Source organism: Sesamum indicum, linkage group LG1 (genome assembly GCF_026168435.1).
Source record: "Sesamum indicum cultivar Baizhima isolate 11 linkage group LG1, ASM2616843v1, whole genome shotgun sequence".
Lineage (NCBI taxonomy): Eukaryota > Viridiplantae > Streptophyta > Magnoliopsida > Lamiales > Pedaliaceae > Sesamum > Sesamum indicum.
In genome coordinates, this window is record NC_142657.1 from 6002075 (window position 1) to 6027475 (window position 25401).

A 25401-nucleotide genomic window follows, 5' to 3' on the forward strand; every position below is an offset into this window, starting at 1 on the left:
GTCTAGACCAATGTTTGGGTCAATTTTCGTCGAATTCGGAGAACATTCAAAATTTAGCTGTTTTGCACGGCTTTTTAAAGCAAGTTTGTTTCCCTTTTATACAAAGTTGTAGTTATTATTACGCTTATCAAATTTACCACATAAATTCTTGGGTCTAGAACATCGTTAGGGTCAAATTTCGTCGAATTCTGAGAACGTTCAAAATTTAGCAGGTTTGCACGGTTTTACTATATCATGTTTGTTTCCCTTTTATACAAACTTGTACATATTAGTACGCTTAGCAAATTTATCACACAAATTCTTGGGTGCAGATCAACGTTTGGGTAGAGTTTCGTCGAATTCTGGGAACGTTCAAAATTTATCTGTTTTGCACGGTTTTATTAAAGCAAGTTTGTTTACCTTTTATGCAAACTTATAGTTATTGTTACGCTTAGAAAATTACCGACAAATTCTTTGGTCTAGACCAACGTTTGGGTCAACTTTCGTCGAATTCGGAGAATATTCAAAATTTAACTGTTTTGCACGGTTTTATGAAAACAAGTTTGTTTCCCTTTTATGCAAACTTGTAGTTATTGTTACGCTTAGCAAATTACCAGACAAATTCTTTGGTCTAGACCAACGTTTGGGTCAACTTTCGTCGAATTCGGAGAACGTTCAAAATTTAGCTGTTTTGCACGGTTTTATTAAAGCAAGTTTGTTTCCCTGTTATACAAAGTTGTAGTTATTATTACGCTTATCAAATTTACCACATAAATTCTTGGGTCTAGACCATCGTTTGGGTCAAATTTCGTCGAATTCTGAGAACGTTCCAAATTTAGCAGTTTTGCACGGTTTTACTATATCAAGTTTGTTCCCTTTTATACAAGTTTGTTCCCTTTTATACAAACTTGTACATATTAGTACGCTTAGCAAATTTATCACACAAATTCTTGGGTGTAGATCAACGTTTGGGTAGAGTTTCGTCGAATTCTGAGAACGTTCAAAATTTATCTGTTTTGCATGGTTTTGTTAAACCAAATTTGTTTCCCTTTTATACAAACTTGTAGTTATTGTTACGCTTAGCAAATTTACTGGACAAATTCTTTGATCTAGACCAACGTTTGGGTCAACTTTCGTCGAATTTTGGGAACGTTCAAAATTTAGCTGTTTTACACGGTTTCATTAAAGCAAGTTTGTTTCCCTTTTACACAAAGTTGTAGTTATTATTACTCTTAGCAAATTTACCACACAAATTCTACGGTATAGACCATCGTTTGGGTCAAATTTCGTCGAATTCTGAAAACGTTCAAAATTTAGCTATTTTGCACGGTTTTACTATATCAAGTTTGTTTCCCTTTTATACAAACTTGTAGATATTAGTACACTTAGAAAATTTACCACATAAATTCTTGGGTCTAGACCAACGTTTGGGTCAAGTTTGTCGAATTTTGAGAACGTTCAAAATTTGGTTTTATTAAAGCAAGTTGGTTTACCTTTTATACAACCTTGTAGTTAGTATTACACTTAAAAAAATTAACACACAAATTCTTGGGTCTATGGCAACGTTTGAGTCATGTTTCGATAAATTCTGAAAAGGTACAAAATTTAGATGTTTTGCTCGGTTTTATTAATGCAGGATTGTTTCTTTTATACAAACTTGTAGTTATTATTAGCTTAGCAAATTTACCACATAATTTCTTGGGTGTAGATCAACGTTTGGGTAGAGTTTCGTCGAATTCTGAGAACGTTCAAAATTTATCTGTTTTGTACGGTTTATTAAAACAAGTCTGTTTCCCTTTTATACAAACTTGTAATTATTGTTACGCTTAGCAAATTTAGCAGACAAATTCTTTGGTCTAGACCAACGTTTAGGTCAACTTTCGTCGAATTCTGGGAATGTTCAAAATTTAGTTGTTTTACACGGTTTGATTATAGCAAGTTTGTTTCCCTTTTATACAAAGTTGTAGTTATTATTACGCTTAGTAAATTTACCACATAAATTCTAGGGTATAGACTATCGTTTGGGTCAAATTTCGTCAAATTCTGAAAATGTTCAAAATTTTAGCTGTTTTGCACGGTTTTACTATATCAAGTTTGTTTTCGTTTTATACAAATTTGTAGATATTAGTACACTTATGAAATTTACCACATAAATTCTTGGGTCTAGACCAACGTTTGGGTCAAGTTTTGTCGAATTTTGAGAATGTTCAAAATTTGGTTTTATTAAAGCAAGTTTGTTTCCCTTTTACACAATCTTGTAGTTATTATTACACTTAAAAAATTTAACACACAAATTTTTGGGTCTATAGCAACGTTTAAGTCATGTTTCGATGAATTCTGAAAAGGTTCAAAATTTAGATGTTTTGCACGGTTTTATTAATGCAAGTTTGTTTCCCTTTTATACAAACTTGCAGATATTAGTACGCTTAGCAAATTTACCACACAAATTCTTGGGTATAGATCAACGTTTGGGTAGAGTTTCGTCGAATTCTGAGAACGTTCAAAATTTATTTGTTTTGCACGGTTTTATTAAACCAAGTTTGTTTCCCTTTTATACAAACTTGTAGTTGTTGTTACGCTTAGCAAATTTACCAGATAAATTCTTTGGTCTAGACCAACGTTTGGGTCAACTTTCATCGAATTCTGGGATCGTTCAAAATTTAGCTGTTTTACACGGTTTCATTAAAGCAAGTTTGTTTCCCTTTTATACAAAGATGTAGTTATTATTACGCTTAGCAAATTTACCACACAAATTCTAGGGTATAGACCATCGTTTGGGTCAAATTTCGTCGAATTCTGAAAACGTTCAAAATTTAGCTGTTTTGCACGGTTTTACTATATCAATTTTGTTTTCCTTTTATACAAACTTCTAGATATTAGTACATTTAGCAAATTTACCACACAAATTCTAGGGTCTAGACCAACGTTTGGGTCATGTTTTGTCGAATTTTGAGAATGTTCAAAATTTGATTTTATTAAAGCAAGTTTGTTTCCCTTTTATACAATCTTGTAGTTATTAATACACTTAAAAAATTTAACACACAAATTCTTGAGTCTATGGCAACATTTGAGTCAAGTTTCGACGAATTCTGAAAAGGTTTAAAATTTAGATGTTTTGCATTGTTTTATTAATGCCAGCTTGTTTTCCTTTTTTACAAACTTGTAGTTATTATTACGCTTAGCAAATTTACCACACAAATTCTTGGGTCTAGGTCAACGTTTGGGTAGAGTTTCATCGAATTCTGAGAACGTTCAAAATTTATCTGTTTTACACGGTTTTATTAAAGCAAGTTTGTTTCCCTTTAATGCAAACTTGTAGTTATTGTTACGCTTAGCAAATTTACCAGACAAATTCTTTGGTCTTGACCAACGTGTGGGTCAACTTTCGTCGAATTCTGGGAACGTTCAAAATATAGCTGTTTTACTCGGTTTCATTAAAGCAAGTTTGTTTCCCTTTTATACAAAGTTGTAGTTATTATTACGCTTAGCAAATTTACCACACAAATTCTAGGGTATGGACCATCGCTTGGGTCAAATTTCGTCGAATTCTGAAAAACACGGTTTTACTATATCAAGTTTGTTTGCCTTTTATACAAACTTGTAGATATTAGTACACTTAGCAAATTTACCACACAACTTCTTGGGTCTAGACCAACATTTGGGTCATGTTTTTTCGAATTTTGAGAACGTTCAAAATTTGATTTTATTAAAGCAAGTGTGTTTTCCTTTTATACAATCTTGTAGTTATTATTACACTTAAAAAATTTAACACACAAATTCTTGGGTCTATAGCAACGTTTGAGTCAAGTTTCGATGAATTTTGAAAAGGTTCAATATATCAATAGGGCTACATAATTTTGTTGATCATACTAATTGTTCATATGCACGAAGCTACATATATATTTTTTTAGTAAAAGCATCATATAATGCTTGTAAACTAATTGTACGGAGATTGGTTTTAGACTAGATCAACATAATAACTTCTTTTGTAGACCATAGTTGTTGCATGTACACGATTTTTCACTTGATGATCATAATAAATACTTTGACACGAATTTTTACTTGCCATAGATAGGATCGCAAAAGACTATATTATACTTTATTGATACAAACATCATTAATATATTCACATTTATAATTAAGATAATTTGCAACTATTCTTGATCATATTAATTGTACTAACAAGAGTTGTAAATTGATATGACTTGGATTATATTTCACAAAAATTCTAGAAACAAAGTTTTAATTTGTAACTAGGACTAAATATTTCATTGATGGAAGCACCATAAAACTACGTATATGAGTTTTATTAACTTAGATAAATATTACAAGAATTAATCACATAACTTATTCCACATTCATATTCAAGAATATAGCAATGATTAATACGCTTCTATAGATATCATAAATGTTAACATGCGATCACAATTCGTGTTAGTCGTCATATAATAATATATTCGTATTATACATTTATTCATCAACCTCAAATGCAATCGCGAATAATTTGATTTAATTTTCAACTTTATTCAAGAACTCCGGCTATATATGTGTACATATATACACACCTAGACACCCATAGTATTTTTACTTATATTTTATTTATCAGACTAATTATTTTAGTAATTTTAATTCTATAATTTATAATTTTGATAATTTGGTCTGGTAAAAAGTATTTTTCATAATTCATGTATGATAAAAAATGATACTCCCTCATAAATTATAAGACAGAAACTGTATTTTTATCCCTATACACATATGTAGGATTTAATATTTTAATAATCACACTAACTGCTCGAACACGAGTTTAATTGGTATAAGTAGAGATAATTAATTTCTTTCATACATATGTAGAAGCATCATATGGAAGTAAGTATTAATTTAGTTTGAGTTCGGATTACATCCTTCGTTGATCATACTCATATGGAAGTGAGTATTAATTTAGTTTGAGTAGGGAATACATCTTTTGTTGATCATACTAAATGTATTGGTAAGTTTTAACTAGTTGCAAATAGTATTATATATATTTCTTGTTGATCATGCTAATCGGACGAACAGGAGTTTTAATTGGCATTAATAGGATTACATATATATTTCGTTAATGAAGCATTCAATATTAATGCTTTCATACTAATTGTATCGCCATGAATTTTAACTCAATATATCATTAGGACTTCATAAGTTATTAGTAAAAGTATCACATAATGCTTGTACACTAATTGTACGGACATTGATTTTAGACTGGATCACCATAATAACTTCTTTTGTAGACCACAGTAATTGCAAGTACACGATTTTTCACTTGATGATCATAATAAATAGACGGGACATGAATTTTTACTTTGTATAGATAGGATTGCACAATACTATATTATACTTAATTGATACAAACATCATTAATATATTCACATTTACAATTAAGCGTATAGAGCCAAAAGAAAGGTACTAAAATCAATAGAGGGTGCGCCTGAGGTACAATATTCAATGATGCAAGATTATGCGCATGAATTGTTTAAATCTAACCCAGGCTCTATAGTGGTGGTAGGGGTAGATACTGATCAGAAATTCGATAAATTTTATGTGTGTTTTGGTGCCTTGAAAAATGGGTTTAATGGCGGGTGTAGACAGGTGGCAGCTGTTGATGGATGTCATTTAAACGGTCCTTTTGGTGGTGTCCTGTGACGCCCCAAATATTATAATACATAATTGTAGGATTAATTGATAAATTTTCGTAAAATTTAGTTAATTAGCCACTAAATTATGGGTCATAATGGAATATAATAACACTTGAATGAATTAAATTGGAGTTCGTTATAATATTTTGGGATAATTTTTATTAATTAAGAAAATTAGGAAGGACGTAAATAGTATTTTGAGAAAAGTTTAATTATATAAATAAAATAATAATATTATTATATATAATATATATTACTAAATAATAAATATATATATGTAAATAATATATATACATACCTATTTATAAAAGAATAGGAAAAAAGAAAAAGGTAAGAAAAGGATTTTGGGGGTGGGCCATTACCCACCGCCCCAGCCCCTACATATATATATGTGAGCCAATTATCATAATCTCACAAATATAAATTTGCAATTTCCTTCTCTGTTCGGCAATTCGCAGCGGAAAGTAAGTTTTATTTTAATTTCTATTACTTTATATAATTATATTATTTAATTAGTTCATTTATTAAATATTGATTATATTGAGCGATGAACTATTTTATCGGAGTATTTTATGATTTTAGCTATCTAAATTAATGTCGTATTAAATATCACATTTGATATAAAAATGATGTCGTTGGTTAATTAGATTATTAAATTCGTTAGATTTGAACATTGCTATAGCCAATTTATATAATTCCATCGGAATTGTTAACTAAATACGCAATTCTACATATTGTTATTTAATTAAATTATATAATAGCGAGAAATTAATAAGAAATCCATAGAAATATTCCGAAAATTATATGTAAAAATTGGTATGTTAATAAAGAGGAAAAACGAAGATTTGTACTTCGATAGAAGTGGAATATTAAAGAATTAGTAGAAATTGTACGAATAATATTTAACATTGTAATTAAAAGAAATTATGATATTCTCGATATATTAATTGTATGTGGTATAACTCATTATAGGATACAGGGGTGAGGTGAACGGACTGACAATTAGCGATTGAGTAGAAAGAAACGTTGTGAGGTTGAGGTAAGTAAATAATTAGTATTATATATATGTTCTCTTTATTTGTGGTATTACTATTATATGACTTTGTGGTTTATGCTGATATTGTTTTATCTGAAAATATATGCGTGGTGAATGATTTGATTTGATTGACGATACTGTGTACGTGCAATGCGAAGACACGTTGAAATATCATGTTTGTTGTATGTTGTGTTGTGGGTGTCTGAAAATGAGAATGTAATGATATATTGTTTTACGTTACTAGTTGCTTACAAGAATGGTGATATGTGGAAATGAGAGAGTGGTGGAAATTGAATATAATTGTGGTGTGAATACCCCTTGATGTATTGAAAAGCCTATAAGGCGAAATGAAATGAAAAGAGCTTTAATGCGATATGAAAAAGATGTGATGTGAAAAGAGCTATAATGCGAATTAAAAGAGCTATGATGCGAATTGAAAGAACTATGATGCGAAATGAGATTGATGTGCCGGCTGTCAAGGGAATTCACTTAAATTTATATAACGGTGACATTGAGTTGACCGGAAAAACACGATATCACCTTCTGCTAAGCAAACTAGGAAAAAGGAAGTTTAATTGATGATTTTATTGTGAGATAGCTATGTGGTGTACTACAATTGATTATGTTGGAATTAAATTGACTGTAATCCATGCACGTTGCCTACTTGTCCTGTTTGGGCTGTGTTTGATATACATATATAGATAGTGTCGATTATTTACTTACTGAGTGGCAGGCTCATCCCTCTGTTGACATATTCTTTCAGGAGTAGACTTTGAGGTATCTGACGTTTGAAGAATAGGTCTACGCACTATACTCAGTCAGGTCGGGCCAGTATGCAGTTTTCTCCTCTTGTCAGCTAGAGTACAAATCTTATTTTGTTTGTATAAAGAGAACATAGGCGTAGCGATCAACTGTGGTGTTTGATTTGTATATATGTGATGTTGTGGGTTGACTATGTCGTTATGACGTTGTGATTACGTATGCATATTGATTAAATGATTATGTGCATTTATATATATAAACACAGGGATTATTATAAGTATGACGTTTATGGTAGATATATCCCTTGTAGCGAAAGGAGTGCTACATTAGGTGGTATCAGAGCAGGGATTAGATTTCCTTGGGATAGTAGATGAAATATCATTTTATACGTAAGGTGTATATGTTAGGAATCTACTCACATGTGTGTATTTTATATAGGATGGAAGCGTCAAGAGAAAACGCTGCTGTCCCCGCTGAGTCAATAGAGTCTATGCAGGGTCATGATACAGGATCAGAACATCAGGGGTTAGAATCCCAAAATAGAAATGCCCCACAACTAGAAATAAACCCTTTTATGCAACAGTTTATCGAAATGATGCAGATGATGGTTCCATCGCCACAATCACAACTACATGATGCAGTTATTGATAAAAGTTATGAAATAGTAAGGAGACAGGGGGCGAAGGTATTTGCCGGTACAACTGATCCTGCTGAAGCAGAGGAATGGCTGAGAAACACAGAAAGGGTGTTGGACATGATCGAGTGTACTTCTGAGCAAAAGTTGAGGTATGCAGTGTCCTAACTGGAGAAAGATGCCTTAGATTGGTGGGAAACAGTCCCAGGGAGCAGGAACCGACCAACCACTTTGACGTGGAATGACTTCTTGAAAGAATTTGCTGACAAATATACTCCACCAGTCTACAGAAACCGTAAAAAATTTGAATTCCTGGAATTAAAGCAGAATGAGTTATTTGTTGCTGAATATGAACTGCAATTTGTGAAATTGTCAAAATATGCCCCAGAAGAAGTGAGTACCGATGAATTGAGAAGAGACAGATTTGAAAGGGGGTTGAGACTTGAGATTCGGGATAAACTAGCAATCAAACCTCCAAGTTATGGTGCACTGTTGGAAGCAGCACTGAGGGCAGAAGAGACGTCAATTGAAAGGAGTTCTACTGAAGCTAAACGAAAGAAATTAACAGGTAACCTAAATCCTACAGTGGGACAGAGTGGTGCATTTTCCTTTAGGGGCTCTGGTCCGCAGAGAGGTTGGTTCGGAGGCAGGGGAGTGGGTCAAACTAGCAGGTCTCCTTCAATGTTCTCGAGTAGAGGCGGGCCTACTTCGATTAGATCTGGAGCAAGACAGGGTCTAGCCAGATCGTTCAGTGGAAGATCTATTCCTTCTTGTGCTAACTGCGGTAGGAGACACACTGGTGAATGTTGGGGAGTTCAACCAATTGTGTGTTATCGTTGCCATCAACCAGGACACATTATCAGGGATTGTCCTACATGGAGGGATAATTCCAGAAGACCTCAGACTTCAGAGTTTAGCAATGTAGTCAGCCTCAACCACAAGCTAGGATAAAGTAGTCAGCCTCAACCACGAGCTAGGGTGTATGCAATCACAAAAGAACAAGCTCCTACGGCACCCGAGGTTATCACTGGTTCCTTCTCTATTTGATTCTAGTGCACATGTATTGATTAATCCAGGATCTACTTATTCATTTATATCACGTGATTTTGCATCTCACGTACATGCTAAAATAGAACCATTTGGACATGATTTACATGTTTCTATGCCTGCTGGTAGGTTTGTATTAGTGAATACGGTGGTGAGATCTTGTCCAATAGTGGTGGAGGGTGTTACTTTATATGCAGATCTGGTAGTAATAGACCTTAGGGAATTTGATGTCATCCTGGGGATGGACTGGTTAGTTAGTAATCATGCTCTAGTGGATTGTCAAACAAAAGAGGTGATGGTTGAAGTCAATAGGCAGATGAAGACGGTTATAGTGGGGGAAAGAAAAGTGATACCTAATTGCTTAATTTCTGCTGTGACCGCTTTTAATCTAATTAAAGAAGGGTGTGAGACGTACCTAGCTAGTGTGCACGATACCATGAAAGTTAGTCCGGGTGTATTAAACGTTCCAGTGGTGAGGGAGTTTCCTGATGTTTTTCCTGATGAATTACCTGGACTACCACCTCATCGAGAAGTAGACTTTGAAATAGATATTATTCCTGGGGCGCCACCTATTTCAATTGCACCGTATAGAATGGCTCTGTAAGAATTGAAAGAATTGAAGAAGCAGTTAGAAGAGCTATTGGATAAAGGGTTCATCCGACCTAGTATTTCACCGTGGGGAGCACCAGTATTATTTGTAAAGAAGAAGGATGGGAGTATGAGATTATGTGTCGAGTATAGACAGCTGAACCGAATCACAATCAAGAACAAGTATCCTCTGCCACGGATTGACGATCTGCTTAATCAGCTAAAGGGTGCCACTGTGTTCTCTAAAAATGATTTGAGGTTAGGATATTGGCAACTACAGATTGAGGAAGAGTCGATCCCAAAGACAGCTTTCAGGACCAGGTATGGCCACTATGAATTTGTCGTTATGCCATTTGGATTAACGAATGGCCCTGCAGCTTTCATGGCTCTGATGAACAAGACGTTACAACCATTCCTTGATCAATTTGTGATTGTGTTTATTGATGATATTTTGATATATTCGAGTAGTCCCGAGGAACATGAACAACATTTACGGACAATTTTACAGATTCTGAGAGACAGACAACTGTACGGTAAATTCAGCAAATGTGAGTTTTGGATGGAGGAAAACGCTTTTTTGGGGCACGTTGTTTCCAAAGAAGGGGTACAACCTGATCCAGCAAAAGTTAAGGCTATTTTAGAATGGGAACCACCTAAAAATGTGTCGGAGATCCGGAGTTTTCTAGGATTGGCTGGTTATTATAGAAGATTTGTAAAGGACTTCTCTATAATCGCAAAACCTTTAACGAACTTGTTGAAGAAGAATGCACCATTTAATTGGAATGACAAATGTGCTCAGAGTTTTGAGGAGTTGAAGAAGAGACTCACTTCAGCACCCATCCTTGCTTTGCCGTTTGGGGATGGAGGATATGTGCTATTTACTGACGCTTCACGACAAGGACTTGGGTGTGTTTTGATGCAGCATGGGAGAGTTATAGCTTATGCTTCGAGGCAGTTGAGGCCACACGAGATGAACTATCCAACCCATGATCTGGAGTTAGCAGCCATAGTACATGCATTGAAGATTTGGAGGCATTACTTATACGGGGAGACGTTTCAAATATTTACAGATCACAAAAGTCTAAAGTATATCCCAACACAGAAAGAATTGAATTTGAGGCAAAGAAGGTGGATGGAGCTTTTGAAAGATTATGACTGCACCATTGACTATCATCCCGGGAAGGCAAACATTGTAGTAGATGCTTTGAGTAGAAAGACGATGGACCAACTTGCGGGTATGATCTGCTATAACATGGAGTATTTGACTGCCCTCAGAGCTATGGATGTACACTTTAGCATTGGTGGTGTTATTCTACTAGCTACGATACAAGTGAAGCCCTCCCTCAAGGATAAAATTAAAGATGCACAGGCTAGAGATCCATATCTACAGAGGATGAAAGCTAAGGTGCAAAAAGGAAAGAGCGATCAATTTATAATCCAAGAAGATGGTACATTGTTCAATGGAAAACGTATATGCGTGTCGAACGTAGAGGAGTTGAGAATGAAAATTATGCATGAGGCGCACTACGCACCATATGCTATGCATCCTGGCAGTACCAAGATGTATCGGGATTTGAGACCTTATTACTGGTGGCCAACAATGAAGAAAAATGTGGCAGAGTTTGTAGCAAAATGTTTAACTTCATCCTTTGACTATACCTGAATGGAAGTGGGAAAAGATTACTATGGATTTTGTCATTGGGTTACCACGTACATTCAGAAGACATGATGCTATTTGGGTGATTGTTGACATACTGACTAAATCGGCACATTTCCTACCAATCCGTCAAAATGAGTCCTTGGATAAGCTCGCCGAATTATATGTTTCAGAGATTGTAAAATTACATGGCATTCCTACCTCTATAGTTTCTGATAGAGATCCTCGATTTACTTCTCATTTCTGGGGAAGCTTGCAAACGGCGCTAGGTTAAAAATTGCATTTCAGTACAGCGTTTCATCCTCAGACCGATGGACAGTCAGAAAGAACGATTTAGACATTAGAGGATATGATGAGAGCCTGTGTAATTGAATTCAAAGGAAACTAGGATGATCATCTACCACTGATGGAATTTGCTTATAATAATAGTTTTCATTCCACTATTGGTATGGCTCCATATGAAGCTTTGTATGGAAGGAAATGCCGAAGCCCGATCTGTTGGGATATTGAAGGATTGAGACAGCTTGAAGGGCCGGAGTCAGTCCAAGAAACAGTGGACAAGATAAAAATAGTTAAAAAGTGTTTGAAGGCAGCACAAGATCAGCAGAAAAGTTATGTTGATAAGCATCGGAGAGAGATGGAATACCAGGTGGGGGAAAAAGTTTTTCTAAAAGTATCACCTTGGAGAGGAATCTTGAGATTCGGGAAGCAGGGAAAGTTAAGTCCAAGATATATTGGGCCATATGAAATTCTGGAGCGAGTTGGACCACTAGCCTATCGGTTAGCATTACCGACAGAATTATCGCAGATACATGACGTGTTTCACGTTTCTATGCTACGGCGATACCCTTCCGATCCTAGTCATATTTTGAATGAGCTAGAGATAGAGATATCAGAAGGATTGACATATGTGGAAGAGCCAATGGAAATTCTGGATCGGAGTATAAAGAAGTTAAGAAATAAAGAAATACCAATGGTGAAGGTCAAATGGAGTCATCACCTCCAAGGGAAGCCACTTGGGAAGTTGAGGAGAAGATGAGAGAAAAATACCCACATTTATTCCCTGAGCCGGTAAGTAAGTTAAATTTCGAGAACGAAATTTTTATTAGGAGGGGAGAATTGTGACGCCCCAAATATTATAATACATAATTGTAGGATTAATTGATAAATTTGCATGAAATTTAGTTAATTAGCCACTAAATTATGGGTCAATGGAATATAATAACACTTGAATGAATTAAATTGGAATTCGTTATAATATTTTAGGACAATTTTTATTAATTAAGAAAATTAGAAAGGACGTAAATGGTATTTTGAGAAAAATTTAATTAAATAAATAAAATAATAATATTATTATATATAATATATATATTACTAAATAATAAATATATATGTGTAAATAATATATATACATACCTATATATAAAAGATAAGGAAAAAAAAAAAAGGAAAGAAAAGGATTTTGGGGGTGGGCCATCACGCACCGCCCCACCCCCTACATATATATATGTGAGCCAATTATCATAATCTCACAAATATAAATTTGCAATTTTCTTCTCTGTTCGGCAATTCGCAGCGGGAGGTAAGTTTTATTTTAATTTCTAATAATTTATATAATTATATTATTTAATTAATTCATTTATTAAATATTGATTATATTGAGCGATCAACTATTTTATCGGAGTATTTTATGATTTTAGCTATCTAAAATAATGTCGTATTAAATATCACATTTGATATAAAAATGATGTCGTTGGTTAATTAGATTATTAAATTCGTTAGATTTGAATATTGCTATAGCCAATTTATATAATTCCATTGGAATTGTTAACTAAATACGCAATTCTATGTATTGTTATTTAATTAAATTATATTATAGCGAGAAATTGATAAGAAATCCGTAGAAATATTCCGAAAATTATATATTTAATAAATGGTATGTTAATAAAGAGGAAAAACGAAGATTTGTACTTCGATAGAAGTGGAATATTAAAGAATTAGTACAAATTGTACGAATAATATTTAACATTGTATTTAAAAGAAATTATGATATTCTCGATATATTAATTGTATGTGGTATAACTCATTATAGGATACGCGGGTGAGGTGAACGGACTGAGAATTAGCGATTGAGTAGAAAGAAACGTTGTGAGGTTGAGGTAAATAAATAATTAGTATTATCTATATATGTTCTCTTTATTTGTGGTATTACTATTATATGACTTTGTGGTTTATGTTGATATTGTTTTATCTGAAAATATATGCGTGGTGAATTTTGATTTGATTGACGATACTGTGTATGTGGAATGCGAAGACACGTTGAAATATCATCTTTGTTGTATGTTGTGTTGTGGGTGTCTGAAAATGAGAATGTAATGATATATTGTTTTATGTTACTAGTTGCTTACAAGAATGGTGATATGTGGAAATGAGGGAGTGGTGGAAATTGAATATAATTGTGGTGTGAATACCCCTTGATGTGTTGAAAAGCCTATAAGGCGAAATGAAATGAAAAGAGCTTTGATACGATATGAGAAAGAAATGAAGTGAAAAGAGCTTTGATGCGATATGAAAAAGATGTGATGTGAAAAGAGCTATGATGCGAATTGAAAGAGCTATGATGCGAAATGAGATTGATGAGCCGGCTGTCAAGGGAATTCACTTAAATTTATATAACGGTGAGATTGAGTTGACGGGAAAAACACGATATCACCTTCTGCTAAGCAAACTAGGAAAAAGGAAGTTTAATTGATGATTTTATTGTGAGATAGCTATGTGGTGTACTACAATTGATTATGTTGGACTTAAATTGACTGTAACCCATGCACGTTGCCTACTTGTCCTGTTTGGGCTGTGTTTGATATACATATATAGATAGTGTCGTTTATTTACTTACTGAGTGGCAGGCTCATCCCTCTGTTGACATATTCTTTCAGGAGTAGACTTTGAGGTATCTGACTGTTGAAGAATAGGTCTACGCACTATACTCAGTCAGGTCGGGCTAGTATGTTGTTTTCTCCTCTTGTCAGCTAGCATACAAATCTTATTTTGATTGTATAAAGAGAACATAGGCGTAGCGATCAACTGTGGTGTTTGATTTGGATATATGTGATGTTGTGGGTTGACTATGTCGTTATGACGTTGTGATTACGTATGCATATTGATTAGATGATTATGTGCATTTATATATATAAACACAGGAATTATTATAAGTATGACGTTTAGGGTAGATATAGCCCTTGTAGCGATGGTGGTGCTACATGTCCTATTAACAACAATAGGCATTGATCTGAATAACAAATATTTATCCTATTGCTTATGCTGTTGCTGGAAAAGAAATGAAGGTTATTTGCGAGTGGTTTTTAAGGCTTCTGAAATCTGATTTGGGGGTAGTTAGACATGATCAGTGGTATTTCATATTTGATAAGCAAAAGGGGTTAGTTCAAGCATTTGAGGACGTGTTTCCTGCTTCAGATCATAGGTTTTGTGTAAGACATCTACATTCTAACTTGAAGAACTGTTTGTGGAAAGCTACAAGGGCTACTACCCTTAATGAATTCAGAATGTATATAAAACAAATGTCAGTACTTGATAAAATTGCTGCAGAATGGTTTGATGATAAACCCCCTACACAGTGGAGTAGATCACACTTCAAAACTGATATTAAGTGTGATGTTTCATTGAATAATTATTGTGAAACATTTGGCTCGAACATTTTCGAGATCAGGGAGAAGCTTATTGTCACTATGCTTGAATGGATCAGAGAGTATTTAATGAGAAGATTGCAGGAGAACAGGGATAGGGCAGAACTGAAATGGACTGGTTTTATATGTCCTAGGATTCTGAAAATTGTTGAGAAAAATGTTGAAAAGTCCACAGATTGCTTTCCCATAAAGGCTGATTCATGTCATTTCAATTAAACTGTTTTGATGGTTCACAACATTTAGTTGATTTGGACTAGAGAAGATAATCTTGCAGGAAATCGGATTTGAATGGCATCCCATGTAAACATGCTTGTAGTGCCACATTGTGTAAACGTGATGATCCTATTAAGTATGTGGATGAGTGCTAAAGTGTGGAATCTTATAAGAATGTTAATAAGACTGCAATTTATGCCTATGGTTGGTAGAGAATTATGGACAGCTACACAATTCATCCCTCATTTGCCACCAATCTTTTGTAGTGGGGTTGTTAAGCCTCCGAAATCTAGAAGGAGGGAACCTGATGAGATAGTGTCAAAGCAGAAGAAAAATGGTAAAGGGAAACCGCAGAACAGGTTGAAAAGAGTGCAAAAGACTGTCAAGTGCAACAAATGCGGTAAAGAGAAACACAATGCCCAAAGATGTCCATTGAAGAACCTAGAAGAAGATACACAAGTCATTTGATGCATTTAGTCAAGTGATACAAGAAATCAAAGAAAAAGAGGCTCATGCAGGCAAGAAAAGAAGGGCAAGACTGAATATCTAAATCTGATTTTGGTGTGTTGATTACATACTTATCTAAATCTGATTTTGTTACAGGTTGAAAATGAGGCAGATGACAAGAACATTTTGATTAAAAATGATGCGTTTCAAGGAGACAACACTATGGTATGAAACATCAGTACCCATTACATTTTAAGTTGCCATTCATTACTACTTAATAACTTTTTTTGTAGGGGATGCAAGAACAAATTTCATATGACGAGATGACTAAAGCTGATGCATTTGAGGAGAACAAGTCCGTGGTAAGAAACTTCAGTACCCATTCATTCCATTTTAATTATACATCTTCTAATACTTTATATGGACTATTTTTTTAGGGTATGAAGTAACAAGAGCTTTCAAGTACTGTAGTCCATCATACAAGCCAACAAACTGCAGCTTTAGTAAGTAATTCTCAAGTAATTTCAAGAATTTTGTTTATCATTCACTTATTCAATTTATTTCATTCTCCTTATAGGTAATACCCAAACCATTCAAGCCACCCCGGTATAAACAAAACGCTGCACACAAACAACCATGGAAGCCATCATTCAAGTCTTCCACATCCCAACAACAAGATGCAACTCAAGTCTAGGCCTCCTCCACCAACTTAGCCAAGTCATCTGCAGCCACCAATCCCAAAAGTTAATATTAGAGCTCCACCACGATGGACAGAGAGACAGGAGGTATTTTCAAAACAGCCTTTACAACCAGAGACCAAATCTCTTCTGTAAACATGTACATTTTTGGAGACGGATGTCAAGAAGTATGTTACATTATCACGATTGAACGATGTGTTATCACAATTGAAGGACAAGGGAGACAAGGGCAAGAAGAAAGATGGGAGGAATTTACCTTTTGTTTAAGTACTTTTTTATTTTGATTGAAACATTTTTTGTTTGTAATCTAAAGATACTTGAGAAACTTGAAGAATCAGTTGTGATTGCATATGTTATGAATTAGGCGGTTCTGTGGACAGGTTGTTGTTGAAGAAATGTTGTAAATGGATGTTCATGTTTTTTGTGAAGAAAGACTATAAATTGTTGATGTTAGTATAAAATGAATGTTTCTCATTAACATGTTGAAAATGGTGCAGAAATGATTGTTTTCATTTTCATTATATTTCTAAAAATTCCTTATATTGTTGAAAAGGGTGCAGAAATGGCTAAAAAGGATGCAGAAATATTGCTGAAAATTCCTTATATTATTGAAAAGGCTGCAAAAATGGCTGAAAATTCATTTTCATTTTTATTCTATTACTAAATTAATTAACAACTACAATTTTAGGCTTTTAGTTTCATTCTTAATATTCATTAACAGAATTCTTTATCAACATAACACAAAATTCACAAAACCTTCAAATTTGAGACTTTCAATTTCATTATTAAAACCACAAAATGCCATTACAATTCCTCCTTCTTATGTTTACCCATACCTAACAACATAATGTAAGTCCCTACAAATCTAGCAACCTAGAACAATTCATCGAACGATTCATCCAAAGACCACCATCCGTTTACCCATCCAAAAATCGACCAACACAAACCATGATGCCACCAAGAATCTGTTGATCCACTAGTTGTTTGTAGTAGCTACTTCAATGTCATTGAATGGAGTATCGACAGTTGGTTTCGGGTCTATGTATTCTTTGCAAATGAAACAAGCCACAATGTTCATTATAGGCTCCAGCATCAATTTCTCCCATGCTCCATTGGCATCTCCACCACGTCGAAGGAATACCTATGTGGCGTTCAACCGATAGATTTGCCTCCCGAATTCCTCCCTCATCCTCAAAATCTTTTCAACTTGATGGCAAGCTAATTTGCAATTGTTCGTCTTAATTTAATCAATAGCTGCCTTAAGAAGCTTACCCCTAGTTTCACCATCAACAAGACCCTCGCTCCTGAAGAACTCATCCACTGTCGGGGACCCCAATGGCACGCCTAATCCCATAATCATAGTCACGAATTTTTAGGTAAAAAAATGCCTTACCTTCCTCCACCAACTCGCTTTCCACCATCTGATCAACCCTTTTCGACACGTATGAATGCAAGACCGGGATCACCACGTCCATCCAGAGAAAGCAACAGTAGTACTTGGAGCGAAACTCAGTGTCATCATTGACAAGTGCTTGTACGAAGGAATTGGACCCTCCAGCAATGATTGACAGCGATTCTTTTGTACGATGGCATCAACAGCCAGAAATGCATGATGCACAAAATCATGTATAGTGAAATCCACCTCCGGATCAATGATCCCAAGCAAATGGTGTGGCACGCCACGACCTTATTCAATGCTAACCTTGTTGGTTACTATGTATAGGCCCTTGTAGAAAAGGGTGGCCAAGTTTATTGCCAGGCGTGATTTGCCTATGCCAGTGGCACCCAATACCACCACTACCTTATCCTTCCCTTGGTGCTTGTTCATCATGCCCTGAATTGAAAAGTTTGTCATGCTGGATTATGCTGGCTTCCAAGAGGAGATCGGCATTCTAATTGGTAATTACTTTTACTTTTTTTAACACCTCTCAACTTAATCACACAAATAATAAAAAAAGTAAAAGGCCATGTGTTAGAATTCTCTCAAATAAAACAAACAAAATATGTACCAAATACAATCTACTATTTTAGAATATCTATCTATCATAGAGAGACAAGACCTTTTCAATTCTTAGATTAATTTCTATTTTTCAAAAGGATTTGTTTGAAGAAAACATTAAACATTTGTTGGCTCTAGAGAGAATCACGAAAACGTTTCATTGACGTGAAAGAAATTATCTAGATATTTGTTTGAAACGTGAAGAAATATAGGATGTGTAGGGGGTATTTATACATACATACCTACACACAATATTTTTATATAGAATATTTAATATAAACTAACTAAATAATTATTTTATACATATTAACTCTTTTATAGATGTGTATTTTTAGATACAGTAAATTCATAAAAAAATATAAAATATATAAAGAATACATTTTTTCACATACTTGTTAGATATATGAATAGATATTTTATATTATAAATTCTGTATTATATGTAAAAGTTCTTGCAAATTATTAACAATTGACATTGGTAGTTTAAAATGGCAGTAGTTGGTAATTAGTAAGTGGGTGGACTAGGGTTTAAATCAATTTTGTAACAAATATTTGAAAGTTTATTCATTTGTTGCCATATCACCTTGCCATCTCGCAAAAAAAGCCAAATATTACAGTCAAGTCATTTCTTGTGATACATAGGATTAAAAAACTTCAAAATATATCCAACGTGGATATCATGTCATGTTTTTTGGACAAAAATTGAAATTTCGGACAAATTTATTGGGAAGTATCTTAAGTTAGATCCGAGCGCATGTGTCATTGCACGCAATCTTCATGGGACTTTAATAGAAATAAATGTACCAGTATTCATTAACAACTTAAAACTACATGTATTTTCCAAATAGGAACTAATGATATCTCTAACATACATTGTGAAACGGAGATTACAGACATAATTATTATTAATTCAAATGAAATTACGCAGGTTTTCGGTATGATGATTGGGAAGAATCTCACTGTGTAGTCCTTGGTGAGCTTTGGGATTTGACTCTCGTGACATCACATTTGTTTGTTTCACATGGGATTCACGAACATATACGTCATAAATGAAGAGTAGTAATCATTCCAAATTGAGAGTTTTGAATCCCCGAAGCTCACCAAGAATCTTCAGATCCACCAGTTGTTTGTAGTAGCTGCTGCAACGGCAATGGATGGAGTACCGACAGTCGGTTTCGGATCTATGTTTTCTTTGCAAATGAAACGAGCCACAATGTTCGTAATAGGCTTCAGCACGAATTTCTTCCATGCTTCATTAGCATCTCCACCACGTCGAAGGAATACCTCTGTGGCGTTCAACCAATGGATTTGCCACCCAAATTCCTCCTTCATCCTCGAAATATTTTCAACTTGACGGCAAGCTAATTTCCAAGTGTTCATATTAATTTTATCAATAGTTGTCTTAAGAATCTTAGCCTAGTTTCACCATCAATAAGACCCTCACTCCTGAAGAACTCATCCATCTCGGGGACCCCAGTGGCACGCCTAATCCCATAATCATAGTACGAGTGTTGCTTTCTCTAGATGGATGTGGCGATCCCAGTCTTGCATTTGTACTCGTCGAAAAGGGTTGATCAGATGGTGGATAGTGGGTTGGTGGAGGAGGGAAACTCATTGTTGTCATTGAAAGTACCTGTATGAAGGAATTGGACCCTCTAACAATGATTGACAGCCGATTCTTTTGTACAATAGTATCAGCAGCCAGCAATGCATGATGCACAAAATCATGTACAGTGAAATCCACCTCGGGATCAATGATTGCGAGCAAATGTTGTGGCACGCCACGACATTCCTCATTGCTCACCCTATTAGTTACTATATATAGGCCCTTGTAGACTTGAATTTTGTCCGAGTTGATGACCTCTTCCCCGAAACGGGTGGCTAGGTCTATCGCCAGGCGCAATTTGCCTGTGCCAGTGGCACCCAATACCAGCACCACCTTATCCTTCCCTCGGTGCTTGTTCATCATGCCCCCAACTGAAAAGTTTATGATGATGAAGTGTTCAATTATGGCCCCAAACTTTCCTCTGAGCTTACTGATGAACTTTGTAGGGAAGTCACAGCAATGGAGGTCAAAGACGCAATATTCAACATCAACGACAACAAGGCACCCGGCCCCGATGGATATTCCTCATGCTTCTTCAAGAAAGCATGGAATGTGGTGGGTGATCAAGTATGCAGGGCCGTTCTGGATTTCTTTAGGAATGGACGGATGCTACGACAACTGAACCACACCGTCATTGCTCTCGTGCCCAAATCAGAGCATTCCTCTTCCGTTGCTGACTACCGACCGATTTCGTGCTGCAATATCATATACAAAGCCATCACGAAAATTATATCGGACAGACTTGCACCTGCATTGGAACACCTAATCGACCATTGCCAATCTGCATTTATTGGAGGTCGCAACATCACCGACAATATCTTCTTGGCGCAAGAAATGGTGCGACAGTACTCGAGGAAACGGATTTCACCTCGATGTACTATCAACATCGATCTTCGCAAGGCATATGACTCGGTCTCGTGGACATTTCTCTCCCGAGTACTTCACGGGTATGGTTTTCCCCCTATGTTTATTGCCTGGATAATGGAGTGCGTCTGCACCTCATCATTTTCTGTATCTTTGAATGGTTCCCTACACGGATTCTTCCCGGGGAAGAAAGGCCTACGGCAAGGGGACCCGATGTCGCCAGCCCTCTTCCTACTTGGCATGGAATACCTGTCCCGCATGATCAAGAGGAAGACTTGCAACTCAGATTTCAACTATCACCCAAAATGTGAAAAGTTGAAAATCACCCACCTCCTCTTTGCTGACGACTTGATGCTTTTCTCTCGAGGAGACCTTCCATCTATCCACATCCTGATGGAATGCCTGAAAGTTTTTAGGGACGCATCCGGCCTTTCCATTAACACCTCCAAATCGTGCATTTTTACGGCAGGCATTCGGAATGAAGAACTTGATGAAATCCTTGCTAGGACATCGTTTGTGAGAGGTGAGATGCCAATCCGATACCTTGGCATCCCATTAGCGGCACAACGACTTTCAGTCAACAACTACTCACCGCTTGTGGACCAAATTGCCAAATGCATTTCGAAGTGGAAGTCGAAATCATTATCTTACGCAGGCCGACTGGAACTCATCCGTTCGGTTATTCAGGGTGTGGAGTGTTTCTGGCTCCAAGTTTTTCCCCTTCCAGCGGTGGTCATCGAGAAAATTCACCGTCTTTGTAGGAATTTCCTATGGAATTCTAGGAGGGCGCCAGTCGCTTGGGAGGAAATCTGCCATCCCAAGGAAGAAGGGGGACTCGGTATTCGGCACATACAGTCCTGGAACGTGGCTCTACTTGCTCGTGTATTATGGAACATTCACCGCAAGGCAGACACGTTGTGGGTACAGTGGGTCAACGGTGTCTACCTCAGAGATGCATCAATCTGGGACTGGCAACCGAAGAAGGGGGATTCTCCACTCCTTCAACGGCTTGCCGAAATCCGCAACAGGATGATCTCCGAATTTGGGTCTTCAGAGGCAGCGATTGAGCAGATGACGAGATGGTCCACCCTAAAGGGACTCCAGACGTCGAAAGCCTATGAGTACTTCAGGCCAAAACTTGCGAGGCAACCTTGGAAAGCAGCTATTTGGAAGGCTTTCATCCCGCCGAAGTACTCGTTCATCATGTGGCTTGGTCTGCGCAACAGATTGGCTACACGGGACAGACTCGAGTTCCTCCATGAGGAGGACTTATGTTCACTTTGCATCAACACCAAAGAATCGGCCAAACACCTTTTCTTTGAGTGCCCGTTTAGCACCTACGTTTGGTCACATATCCGAGTATGGCTTGGGATCAACCGACGTATGTCCACCTTGCACAGTGCGGTGAAATGGCTCAAGAAGGAGAAAACCGGATCCTCCGTTCATAACAAAGCACGACACCTCGCTTTGTCATGCACAGTCTACACCCTTTGGCGGCATCGTAACGAATTCATTTTTGAGGGTGCAGTACCCAATCCCGAGGGCCTTATTATGTCTATAGGGTCCTCTTGTCACTTTTCCCGCACGGTTTAATTGCTCTTTAAACTTTAGTGTGGGTCTTTTGTACCTCTCCGGGTATGCCCAGAGTACCTTGTAAATATTACGGATGAATGAAAACTTACAATTCACCCAAAAAAAAAAAAGTTTATCATGTTGGATTGTGCTGGCTTCCAGGAGGAGATCGACATTCTAATTGGTAATTACTTTAAGTATTTTTAAAACCTGTCAATTTCATCACACAAATAAAAAAAAAGGAAAAGGCCATGTGTTAGAATTATCTCAAACAAAACAAACAAAACATATACCAAATACAATCTACTATTTTATAATATCTATCTATCATAGAGAGATAAGCCCTTTTCAATTCTTGGATTAATTTCTCTTCTTCAAAAGGATTTGATTCAAGAAAAACTTCAAAAATTTGTGGGCTCTAGAGAGAATCAAGAATAAGTTTCATTGATGTGAAAGAAATTACCTAAGTAATTGTTTGAAACACGAAGAAACATAGGAGGTCTAGGGGGGTCTTTATACATACATACTTACACAGTGTGTGGAACAAATCAAGCCATGTATAGTAATAACTTCAAACCCTATCCACTTACTATATAACATTCAAATAAATCATGAGCAAAGCTCTGTCCAAATTAATGTATTTTAGACTGTATTTACAAAATAGGAAAATAATCATAAATTATTGCGAAGATGTCGTTAAAAGATAATACAAATACTAATCATAATTAAGATGTCAAAAATCTACACCGTGCAGGTACCATAAGAGGTGCTATAAATCCATCGATAATTATTTTTTGTAAAAAAATTATTCTTGGGTTGTATAATGAGTAATTTTACTATATCAAATGAGAACAAATTATGAGAAATTAAAAGATAATGATGAAGTACTTACTGATTATCCGTATCTTACGTAGGATTTGCTTTTGAGTAAAATCGAGTGGTTTAAGTATTCTCATTAATTCGTCAACCTACATATATATGGAAAATATATATTATAAAGACAAAATCTATATTAATTGAACGTTAATAAATCTGGTCTAGAGATTTTATCTGTTCTTTAGATTTACTGAAATTTAATTGGAGCAAATTCTGAATGTTAATTATCCTATTCTTGTAATTGTTACTATATGCAATTGATTCATGTATTCGGACATTTTGTGGTCCATGATTAATATGAAAGTAATTAAATTGCAGTATCCATCCGTTCATGATACTGATTGCATCCATTTATTTTACTTTATTTTGTTTTAGTTTTGCAATAACGCTATTTCATTGTCATCTCCACCACGTAGAAGGAATACCTCTGTGGCGTTCAACTGATGGATTTGCGCTTGAATTCCTTCCTCATCCTCAAAATCTTTTCAACTTGACGGCAAGCTAATTTGCAAGTGTTCATCTTAATTTCATCAATAGCTGCCTTAAGAAGCTTAGCCCTAGTTTGACCATTGACAAGACCCTCACTCCTGAAGAAATCATCCATCTCGGGGACCCCAATGGCATGCCTAATCCCATAATCATAGTCACGAACTTTTGGGTCATAAAAGCCTTACCCTCCTCCACCAACCCGCTATCCACAATCTGATCAATCCTTTTTGACACGTAGGAATGAAAGACCAGGATCGCCACGTCGATCCAGAGAAAGCAACACTCGTACTTGGAGGGAAACTCATGTCGTCATTGACAAGTGCTTGTATGAAGGAATTTGACCCTCCAGTTATGATTGACAACCGATTCTTTTGTACGATGGCATCAGCAGCCAGCACTACATTATGCACAAAATCATGTACAATGAAATCCACCTCGGGGTCAATGATTCCAAGCAAATGGTGTGGCACGCCGCAGCATTCCTCATTGCTCACCTTATTGGTTACTATATCTAGGCCCTTGTAGACCTGATTTTTGTCCGAGTTGATGACCTCTGCTCCGAAATGGGTGGCCAAGTCTATCGCCAGGCGCGATTTGCCTGTGCCAGTGGCACCCAATACCACCATCACCTTATCCTTTCCTTGGTGCTTGTTCATCATGCCCCCAACTGAAAAGTTTATCATTTTGGATTGTGCTGGCTTCCAGGAGGAGATCGACATTCTAATTGGTAATTACTTTAACTTTTTTTAAAACCTGTCAATTTGATCACACAAATAAAAAAAAAAGGAAAAGGCTATGTGTTTGAATTATCTCAAACAAAACAAACAAATCATATACCAAATACAATCTACTATTTTATAATATCTATCTATCATAGAGAGACAAGCCCTTTTCAATTCTTGGATTAATTTCTCTTCTTCAAAAGGATTTATTTCAAGAAAAACTTCAACATTTGTGGGCTCTGGAGAGAATCACGAAAAAGTTTCATCGCTTTGAAAGAAATTACCTAGAGAATTGTTTGAAAAATGAAGAAACATAGGATGTTAGGGGAGTATTTATACATACATACTTACACATAATGTGCAACAAATCAAGCTATGCATAGTAATAACTTCACCCCTAACCCTATCTACTTACTATATAACAATTCAAAAAAATCGTGAGCAAGGCTATGTCCAATTACTGTATTTACAAAATAGGAAAAGAATCATTAATTATTGCGAAGCTATCGTCAAAAGATAATACAAATACTAATCATAATTAAGATGTCAAAATCTACACCATGTAGGTATCATAAGAGATGCAATAAATCCATCGATAATTACTTTTTGTAAAAAAATTATTCTTGCAATATATAATGAGTAATTTTACTATATCGATAAGAAAAAAATTATGAGAAATTAAAAGATAATGACGAAGTACTTAGTGATTATCCATATCTTACGTAGGATTTGCTTTTGAGTAAAATCGAGTGAGTTTAAGTATTCTCATTAATTCGTCAACCTACTATATATGAAAAAACATATATTATAATGATAAAATCTATATTAATTTAACGT

The 25401-nt window shown here is 35.7% G+C and overlaps 1 protein-coding gene, 1 long non-coding RNA gene and 1 pseudogene across 4 annotated transcripts; 1 reads left to right on the forward strand and 2 right to left on the reverse strand.

Moving 5' to 3' along the window:
- The first annotated feature begins 12916 nt into the window (after window positions 1-12916).
- On the forward strand, window positions 12917-16814 carry LOC105180090 (uncharacterized). Of its 3 annotated transcripts, XR_016067364.1 has the most exons (8): window positions 12917-12957; window positions 13468-13534; window positions 14312-14370; window positions 15559-15810; window positions 15896-15964; window positions 16033-16101; window positions 16177-16242; window positions 16317-16814. It is a non-coding gene; the product is annotated as an uncharacterized LOC105180090 (long non-coding RNA). The 3 variants fall into 3 exon arrangements; XR_016067363.1 differs by having other exon boundaries at window positions 14312-15810; XR_016067366.1 differs by having other exon boundaries at window positions 14312-15692.
- Window positions 16815-17680: 866 nt separating this feature from the next.
- On the reverse strand, window positions 17681-19767 carry LOC148789382 (adenylate isopentenyltransferase 3, chloroplastic-like). Its single transcript, XM_088882755.1, has 3 exons — window positions 19599-19767; window positions 17831-18013; window positions 17681-17781 (listed from the first exon to the last, which is right to left on the reverse strand). The coding sequence occupies exons 1-3, from the start codon at window positions 19765-19767 to the stop codon at window positions 17681-17683; spliced, it is 453 nt and encodes a 150-aa protein (XP_088738881.1).
- A 3957-nt stretch (window positions 19768-23724) lies between these two features.
- Window positions 23725-24561, reverse strand: LOC148789383 (adenylate isopentenyltransferase 5, chloroplastic pseudogene; annotated as a pseudogene).
- Window positions 24562-25401: the final 840 nt, after the last annotated feature.